This window comes from Nelumbo nucifera, chromosome 4 (assembly GCF_055504915.1).
Source record: "Nelumbo nucifera cultivar China Antique chromosome 4, China Antique-T2T, whole genome shotgun sequence".
In the NCBI taxonomy this organism is placed as follows: domain Eukaryota; kingdom Viridiplantae; phylum Streptophyta; class Magnoliopsida; order Proteales; family Nelumbonaceae; genus Nelumbo; species Nelumbo nucifera.
Window position 1 is genome coordinate 29,226,973 of NC_142652.1, and position 10,534 is coordinate 29,237,506.

At 38.4% G+C, this 10,534-nt stretch overlaps 1 protein-coding gene across 1 annotated transcript; it reads right to left on the reverse strand.

The window, feature by feature from the left end:
- Positions 1-7,534: 7,534 nt before the first annotated feature.
- On the reverse strand, positions 7,535-10,139 carry LOC104613320 (uncharacterized). Its single transcript, XM_010281091.3, has 2 exons — positions 9,840-10,139; positions 7,535-8,205 (listed from the first exon to the last, which is right to left on the reverse strand). Exons 1-2 carry the CDS (start codon positions 9,999-10,001, stop codon positions 7,642-7,644), a joined length of 726 nt encoding a protein of 241 aa, XP_010279393.1. The 5' UTR covers positions 10,002-10,139; the 3' UTR covers positions 7,535-7,641.
- Positions 10,140-10,534: the final 395 nt, after the last annotated feature.

Here is a 10,534-nt window from a genome sequence, read left to right on the forward strand (position 1 = left end):
GGAGGAGGGTCAAGCAAAGGAAGGAGAATAACCTGAATTGGTTTATCCTCCACCTTACTCTCCCCTTGAGGAGAAACCGAAAAAAAAGGATTACTTTCAAAGAAAGACACATCCATAGAGACATAGTACTTCTTGGAAACGGGGTCAAAGCATCGGTAGCCCTTTTGGGAAGAATGATAATCCAAGAAGACACAGGGAATGGTATGAGGATCAAGTTTTCCACGAGTAGGAGAAAGGTCCTAGACGAAACAACGACAACCAAACACACGGATAGGAATAGAGAAGAGGGGAGCCTTAGGCAAAAGAAGCTGATGGGGGGCCTTGTACCCTAACAAGCGAGATGGCATACGGTTGATGAGATAGGCAGCACACAACACAACATCCAACCAGAAACGTTTAGGGACATTCATGTGTATAAGTAATCTGCGAGCAAGTTCAAGGAGATGACAATTCTTACTTTCAGCAACACCATTTTGCTGGGGGGTTCTAGTGCAAAAGCTATAGTGTATGGATCCACACAAAGTAAAAAACTCCATGAGATCACTATGAAAATATTCTTTGGCATTGTTTGATTGGAAAATTTGGATTTTCGTTTGAAACTGAGTGAATATCAAGCGTTGGAAATCTTTAATGATTTTTGGTACTTCGTCTCTGGACCGCATAGGGTACACCCATGTATATCGGGAGTAGTCATCAATAAGTGTAATGAAATATTTATAGCCAGACTCGGATGTTAAAGTAGTAAAGCCCCAAACATCAAAATAAACAATATGGAAGGGAAAATCCAATAAGTGTAATGAAATATTTATTTCTTGAAGTAAAGTGATTTCTACAATGTTTTCTCAACTGACAAGTTTGACGTGTGAAATCCAATACTGACACTGATTTAAATAAATATGATTCCAAAACTTTCAATGACTCAAAAGATAAATGACCCAAACGACTATGCCATAACAGGACTTGACTCTTATTAGACAGTCTCTTAGACTCAATAGCCGCAAGACAAGCTTTATTCTCTAGCATGTAAAGACCATATACCGTATGACCTCTACCAATCACCTTCCCCGATGTCAAATCCTATATCATACAAGAGGAAGGAAAAAAGGTTATTGAACAGTTCACCGAATTTGTTATACTACTAATAGAGAACAAATTTATGGGTAGTTTAGGAACATGTAGAACATTAGAGAGGGTGAATCCAAAAGGAAGGGAGATGGTTCCTTGACCAACTATGGTGGAGAAAGAACCATCAACAAGTCTCACCTTGTCCCGACCAGATAAAAGATGATAAGATTGAAAACAATTGGACTTACCTGTCATATGGTTCGAGGCTACAAAATCTATTATCCAAGGGGAGTCTGAGGGATGAGAGGACACATGAAAAGCTGTGGAAGAATTACCATTACCTGATGTAGATGCAAAGGAAGTTGAGGGTGGAGAAACAAAAATCCATCTGGTGGATTGCCTTCCCATACAACTCCAAATGGTCACAGAAAGAACTAATGATATCTTCCCTCAAATCAGTCCCGAAAGGACTCATAGTAGTGGTAGATGATTGAGGCTCTTGAGAGGCTAAGTTTGCTGCATTAAACTTCCTCTAACTTTGTTGTCCTTGCTTCTTATTTTGATCCAACTTTTTACTCATTTCCTGAGCCCACTTTGGCTTCCCATGAAGCTCCCAACATGTCTCCCGAGTATGCCTAGACTTCTGACAATGTGTACACCATAACTTATCTTTGTCATCAACTTTCTTCTAGAAGTCACTCTCCTTGAAGGAATTTCCACCACCCATAGCAACACTCCCTTTAGCTACTAAAGCAACATGCTCTCCCTCAGGATTATTCAACACATTCTGTCTACTCTCTTTTGATTATACTAGAGCATATACTTCTTGTATTGATGGGAGGTCTTTACCCCCCAATATTTGAACCCTGATAGATTCATATATGGGATTCAGCCCTAAGAGAAAGGCAAACACTCATTGCTGGGAAACCAAAGACTTGTATGCTTTGGCATCAGCATCACACTTCCAGTCTATATTCTGATAGTGATCTAGTTCCTTCCAAACAGAAATCATGTATGAATAGTAGATGGAGAGACTCCTCTCCCCCTGTTTACAAGTTGAGGAGGCAGTCTGCAACTGATTTCTTCTTCTGTGCTTGCTCCCATATCTCATGAGCTGTTTCTACCCACATGAAGGTATTTCTCACTTGTGACAGTATAGATAATAACACTCATGACATCACCACGTCATTTTCTTGGTTCCACCAATTATGTTTCACACCACTAGACTGGGGTTCTCTGATTCTGCCATTGATATACCCCGCTTTTCCCCTTGCAGTTATGTAGAGCTTGATTCCCCTTGACCATTCTAGGTAATTAAGGCCATCAAAGGGAATCACAGCCATGGGAAAACTCATGTCAAAACCTCCGATCATCCCACTCTGACTAGAGGTAACATTAGACATACCAGAATCTTCTAAAGACATAGAAGTTAAATCTGATCAGTCACAAACTAGCTAGAGAACAAGTTTTCAATTTAGTTCAGACCCATAGTACAGTAAAAAAACTAGGTTACAGTCTCAGTTCAACCACACTTCTGGACACAAAAAAAAAAAAACTTGTTCTCACACAAAGAAATCATAGCTGGTCACACACCATTATTGTTCTAAGATTTCGGCCCTACTGAACCCTTTCAGACTAATCACACACCATTTCAGATGTGTAAGGTATATCAAAAGATAGATCTGACCATTCCCTCTAGCAACAAAACAGTTTTCACACAGTAACCTAGGTTCAATATGAATAGAAGAAAGAAATAAACTACTGTCGCAATAGTTACAGATCTGTAGTCTTGAAGAAATAACACCTTTTAGGGCATAATAAGGATCACTCGATCCACATACAATGAGAAGAGACACTCTCACACCAGCCATAGATCGTTAAACCCACATAACCCACTCATTTGGGTACAAAAGGATCAGTTCGATCCACAAAACTGGTGAAGAAAAACTGAAAAAAAAAAAGAAAAAACTCATAGCATTCGATTTTTTTTCCTCTGATAGTTTATGGGCTCATGACCAAGAAAAAAGAACAATCTTGCAATTAGCTTCCCACACATCCACCAGAGAACTTGTTCTTTGGTTCAATCACCAATAGACAAAAGAGGAAAGAAGTGCCACCTTGGTCCTAAGATTGGATCTGCCTCTTTGATAACATGTTTTCTTGGTGCTGAAGTGGTATGATTCCAAAACAGAGAGAAGAGAAGGAGAAGAGAGAAGAGAGAAGAGAGAAAAGAGAAACAGAATTGAGAGAGGAAAAGTCAACTGGCGGTGCCAGCTTGTTTAGTATGTATACTAAGGGTGATCATACATAAAAAAATAAAGGGAAAATTACAAAGGTGCCCTTGTGGCACTAAACTTAAAATAAACTAAGTTATTTCAACAAAATCAAAACAAAAAAACCAAAAGAAACTTAAGAAGAATACCATGGACGATAACCTTTGTTTATTCTATCTAAGAATCTGAGTAGAAAAATGAATGCTATGTATTGTATTAACATTTTGGAGAATATATAGTGAATACAAGATGGTGCGATAGAGTCCAGCTGGCCAATAAATTATAACAGCTTAACCGCCTTCAAGACTGTATTGATGATATGCAAACTTCTAGTTGAATCATCTTTTGGACCTTCTTGGACTTAGTGTTCTTTCTATTGTTTCCACTATCACCCAATCATGATTTGACTCATTCTTCTCTATGGATTCTCTAACCTGGTTCTCATCAACATGATCTCCTTTCTTAATAGAAATTGCTACATACTCAGAATCCTAGTTGTGTCTTGCTTTAGGAGAGCCCTAAGCTCTATCTTGACAAGCTCGGCTAAAAAGGAATTGCAGGTTGTCATTGATTCCAATTTCTTGATCATCTCGACACCAATGATTTACCATAGGCATAGAAAAATATGGCCTTTCATCATTGCACTTTTCTAATGCCTCATACAATCATATTTTTTCCATTAAAGCATTCTCATTCTCTAGAAAAAAATTTAGTTGGGCATTGTGACCTTCAAGTGCTTTTTCTATCACCCTCTTAGTGTTTTTATGTTATCATCTAGATCCAAAGGGAAAGCTAGAATATCATGTGAAGGCTCAGGATGCTGTTGAGCATTAATTTCAACATCTATATATAACTGCAACAAAAGTCGTAGGTTTATCAATAATCACAACAAAATTAACACCCAGGGCAACCTTATTTCCAATTTTCTAATAAAACTGCTTCATCATAGGGCCTTTCGCTTTACTTTCTTGAGGTACAACATCCTGCGAACCAAAAGCCTAAAGGCTTGAGATCAACAATACAGCCTTTTGCTTCCTTTTTCTTTTTTTTTTCCTTTTGCTTGCAAACCACTACATTGTGCCCATATTTGAAACAAAAAGAATAGTATTAGGGAATATTTTCATATATGATTCTTTGCCAGTAACCCTCCTTCTCTATGTTGATCCAAACCCTAGAGGGTTTCTCCTTTTAACAAATCCAACTCAATACAAACCCTAGCAACTATCGTTTGGTTTACCCTTGGAGTTCACATTTCCACCTCACAAGGGGCCGCCCCACAATGCCTCATAGCACATCCCCGCTGTGTATTGGGAACACCTCCCGATGATGACATCATCGGAAACTGATACTATCATCAGGAGATGTTTCCAATGCATGGCGGGGATATGCTGTGGGGTGAAGATGTGATCTCTTAGCCTTGAGGTTGCAATATCAACTTGCATGTGATCAATTGGTGTACATGTCATTGTGAAAATATACCGGTAAAAGGAGAAAGAAGATCTAGGCCGAAACCACCGAAGGTTCCCAGCTTATCTCCATGCTAGGCATCCATTTAAGGAGGCAGAAATATAGAAAATGCCTCCTTCATCCAAACCATAAGATATTCAGCCTCTCTTCAGAACAAAATAAAACATGCATAGAATCCAAATTTCTAACCACAACACCTTTCCTCAAATGAAACGTGCCAACCAAGAATTCCCACATTTCTACCAAAGATGGGCACCCATAGGCACACTTTCCAACCAAAGCAAAATCAAAATGGGCATAAAAAGATTAATCTCCGCCTTAGAGAAGAAGATGTAGCCGGTTTCTCCACCTTTCAATGAAAGAGGTTTTAGTGGGATATCGATCTTGGGAGGATCTAGAGCAGGGGGGAAAGGGATTAAATTCTTAGTCACCACAAAAACAAAGGAAGGATTCTTGTTTGGGGGTCTCTAAGAGGATGCATATCTGCCTCTCTTTAATTTATGACTGGGTGTACACTCTTATGTAAGTTCACTTTCGTTATGGTTAGGTGACAATTAAATGGTTTTTGTGCATTTACTATACCACCCCTCTTTGAGTTTTCCATGAACAAAAGTTATTCCACAATGAAACCCTCTATCTAAGAGGGTTTTTTTTTTTTGTTTTTTTTCAATTTTGAAAAAAGAGATTTGGGGTTCATCTTTTCATCCAAATGTGCTTGGGACCTTTGGGTTAGAGTAAGATAAAAGAAGAGATATTTTTTAATTCTTTTTTACCTATTTTTTCTTTCAAACAATTATTTAACACAGGATTAGGATTAGTTTGGTCATTATTTAAAGTACCCTTTAAGAATGACATAAACGACACATACTACCCCTTCGTTAGTAATTCATCAGATTCCATTTACATGTGACAGACACTTTAAAACTTTTTCTAAAATCTAATTTTGCCCTCACTAGTCTCCACTGACCTTACCTCTATTTTTTAACTGTTCAACAAATTTTAAAAATATGCCCTTTATTATTTAGGGGGCGTTCTTTTTGCCGATTTTGAGAAGGGAAAAGTTGGTTAATGGGATTTTGGTTCCCATTGACTAAGAATCCCATATTATTTCTTTTAGATTTATGTGGGAACTAGGGAAAGTTTATTTTCCCGGGCAAGTGATACCCATCTCCTAGGTGAGAGAAAGTTGCCAATACTTGAATGGGACAAAAATGCCATTTTTAATAATGGATTTTTATGGATAAAATGGTCATTGCCTTATTTACATAAGAAATAAAAGAGAATGGGTAAATGCATTTACCCGAGTAACTTACCGAAAAGTGAACAGAGCCTTATTGAAACGTTTAATTAAAAAAGCAAAGTTTTTAAAATTGAACCAGTCAGAGGTCCGGTTCTGGGGTCAAACGGTCTAACCGTTGAACCAAATGGATGGTCCGTTCTGACAAAAATAAAAAAAATAAAAAATAGCCAAAACCATTGGACAGTTCAAACGGTTCGACCGGTTGGGTCAGTGGTTTGCTGACCAAATCAACAGTTTTTAACAAAATAGTGGTTATGAGGTAAAATGGAACCAATCACCTAACCAGTTTCTAATTTTCCGGTCCAACCGTACAGTCCGGTCTGATTTTGAAACCATGTAAAAAAGAACAATTTCAGCACCGGGTTTAGATTGTTGTGCGCTTGTTGATTCTGGAGAGGTCAAGTGGCCAAAGCCGAATCTAAAGCGGAGTAGGCGCCAACACCATTCCAGATGGCAGAGGGTGGCGAAGAGAAAGCAGACAGCATCCAAGACACATGATCATGCTGGTCCAAGAACCTCCTAAGCTCAGCTTTAAGCTCCTAATAAAACTAACGTAACCGGTTGGAAGACCTACACAACTAACCGTCGGCTATCTCGATGATGCTGGCGTCTCCCATCTCACTCCCAATGAAGAATTGGAGATAATCTTCAACAAGAAGGAACGAAAAGTTAATTTTATACACTAACACTGTTCTAAGTCCCCACATAATTGTTTTCTGTAAAGTTAATTATTGATAGAATCCTTTCTAATTAATCTACTCGGGTATTTCATGTAAATCCACATCTAAATCCACATAATTTGTTGAAACATCAAAACCAAAAGGGTAAAAAGAGGAAAGTAAAAACCCATGAGATGCTTCTTCATTGCCATGCCATCGCTGAGTGGAGGCACATTCAAATGATACAGGTCTCCAAAATCCAAATCTCTGGAGTCTGGAACCTTTCCTTCTCCATCATCTGAAGCGGAGGAATGCAGAATACTGGACCACCATCCAGCATAATTTTTCTAAGAATAAAATTGAAATCACTGGAACCCTTAGCATGACTGAATTCCTTTCTTCTAATCCGCTGGCTTTATGTTCTACAGCTCAGTTCTTAGACCCAAGTCATTGTGGTTTAAGCTTGTTCTGCTCAGAATCTCAGAATCTGAAGACTTCATTCTGCTATTTCTGAAAAATTGGAATTGTGGGCTTGGTTGAAAATTTGAATAGTTAAGGAGGTCTTAAGTTCCAGGGGTCTTTAAGTATTTGTCAGATAGTTCAGAGATACTTATAAGGGGGTCTCTGGAGGTTTTGAAAAGTCGGGATAAGTTTAAGAAAAATGGGGAAAAGTGAAGTTTAGATAATAACCCAAATAACAAAAATGCCAATATATATATATGGAAGAAGAGGATTAGAATAAAGCACTATATGTGATTAGTAACAAGCACTAGAAAAAAGAATGCACAATTTACCATCATAATCCTTTATTTGTATACAATACTATCTAAGTGAAGATCAACTAACAAGCGAACAATGTTACAGTTTTCAGCAGATTTTAGGAAGCTTGAGGAACAGATTCAGTGTCATTTGCTTCTCTCACCTCTTTGAAGGAAGAAGTGTGAAGCTTCCGTGTAAATATGGTAGTTGTATCCAAGAAATACAGTGTACTAGACATCACGAAGCAACAAACAAACATGGGTATGGGCCCAAAAATCCAGAGGAAGAGAGGGAATGACACATAGAATGCTCGTAAGCCAAGGGACCAAAAATAGCTTCCCCTATTGAAGCTTCTCGCAACATATGCAATTGATTCTCTTCTGTCTTTCAAGGGAGGCAATGTAACCAATATACTGACGTGGGAATAGTATCTAATGGACTGCACATTGCAAAGGAAAGCAACAAGGAAGCAGAGCAAAATGGAAAAATACTTGATCGAAGAGAGGAGATGTGATTTGTTGCCATAAACCAGTTCTGATGCCGAAATGGATGGATTTGTTGTGCTGCTCACAAAAACACCAATGATGGAACTGAGAGTGATGGCAGTTGTTGCCAGTAATGTAGATGCCATGATGTTGTTTCGTATTGTTTGAACTGCCAAAACGCCATTCTTCAGGGGATCCTGACAAAATTGTAGCAGAATATCAAGCATGCATCTCTGTCAATTAAGCTACAGGTTCCATAGTTAATGGTGTCTTCTGTGAATCAATAACCTGAACAAACTAAATCAGCTAGATGACTTGGAATATGTTCAAGCCCAGAAATTCATTTTTGCCCACCATACCCAGTTCGATCTACAAGAAAATTTCTATAAGATTGATCAACTGATTTTCTAGTTGAATACTGGCAGTTCATTAGTTGATTCAAATAACCTATAGCACATCATACAGAAGAGAGGCTTTGCAGTGGCAACCCCAATCATCATCATCATCATCATCTAAGTCTCCTCCCAAGTATATGGGGTTGGTTAAATGAATCCCGCTTTTGCAATTCTGTTAAATTATGAGCCCTTAATTATTTCTTACCACTTCAACCCCAAATATTTTAGAATCCTACGACAATTTCCCAACGTGAGTGTCCTCTAGAACATCATTATAATAAAAAACAGTCTAGTTTGGTTTCCTACTGTTGTGCAATGAATCACAGTTAATCTCAATGAATGCAATACAACAGAACCCAGCAAGATTTACATGGTACACCAATTTATAAAGATTTATTTGTTGATAAAAGCTAAGTTTGGCTGTTTGGGAGGCTTACTACCTATGGTGGCAGTGGGTTGGACTGAGGAGGAAAGAAAGTCACTGAGATTGATCAATTCTTTGTAAAATCGACCAATGAGAGTCTGGCTTTCCTACACTCCTTTTCTAGAGTTTGGAGAAAACCAAAGATGTGGTTTAAAGTGGCAACACCGATCTAAAGACTTATAATTTGACAGAAAACAAGGTTCCTGATGGAGCAGAGTGGTGGGACAGGTTTCGTTAAGCTGACCCAACAGTTAGAATTGAGGCTGAGTTGAGGCGGATTATTCTCCTAGCCCGTTAGCCCCAACCCCAAGTTATCACCATAAGAATATTTTCCCCGTTACAATGATTAATTAGCCAAAATGTTGTACTAATAAATTGCACTTCTTAAACTGCAGAGGACAACCTTTGATTTTGAGCTTTGGACTGTGGTGGGAAACAGAAATGTTTTGAGCAAGAATTGCCTTTAAGAACACTATAATGTGGAGCCAAAACACTTTTTAAGCCCCAAATCTTGAAGCTTATCGAAACACAACCTAACTCTGCTAAGTAATTGTTTAGAAAAAAATAAAATAAGATATGAAACGCTATTAGTCCAAGTGGTACAAATAAATAAAAGAGAAAAACATTGAAACCAGTCTAATTATTATGAATATTAAATGCCAAACTTTGTCTGATTCGTTTTCACAGACCATTAACGCTTGTGCTAAAGCTACCTCAGCATTAATTTAGTTACAGTAATAACCACTTGGGCGTAGCTCTAGCATTTCCCTTCATCAATCATGAACATGATACCCGACATTCTCTATCCCCGAACATACGAAAGCAGAGACTAAATGAACCCAATTTAAAGAAAAACGGGCAGGAGATAAAATTAAGAAAAAAGTACAAAGCATTAAATCTTCAACAAACTTTTTCTTAAAAATAAAATAAAAAATAGAAAAAAAAAAGAGCAGAGGAAGAGAGGGGGAAACAGGATAAGGAGAGAGAGGGAGAGAAGAGAGGAAATACTGACAGACATCATGAAAGAGACCCATCTTTCCCTGCTTGCTGCGTTTAGGCCTATGACGGTTCGTTCTGGGTTGCGCAGGATAATCCTTAGAAGCCAGCTGTAATAGATCGCCATCACCAACACACCCAGCGGAACCAAAATAAGGTCCAGTTGCCCTTCTTCCATCACTGCTTATTCAGCTCTAACTCTCTCTCTGCGTCACGGTCCCAACTCCTAACATATCTGTGCGCGCTCAACAGTGGAGGGAAAAGGAGAAGTGGGAAGAGTTCACATCTGCCCCAACAGAACACACCCCACAAGCACATCTCAGCGTGCATTGAAAATATTTCTTGTATTTGTATTGGAAGATATTCCCAATATACGATTGGTATGTGCTGTGGGACGTTTTCGAGACGCATTACGTCGAAAAGGACAGCTAAGAATGTTTACATGACGCAACTTGCAACATTATTGTGAGTTTATTAACTCAAAAGTAGCTTCAATTGATGACCTCAGTTGACGTCCGCATCCATTAACCATTTGGTGGTGGAGCAGTAACTCCGAGAGTAGATACTCGAAAATCCGCGGCCCCATCCGACGTTCGAATCCCAATTATCTATTCTACTAAAACAAATAGGGGATTGGGGGTTTTAATTTTTTATCATTCACTCTACCTAAAAATTCATAATAGGTAAATATCACGGGGAAAATGTCAAATT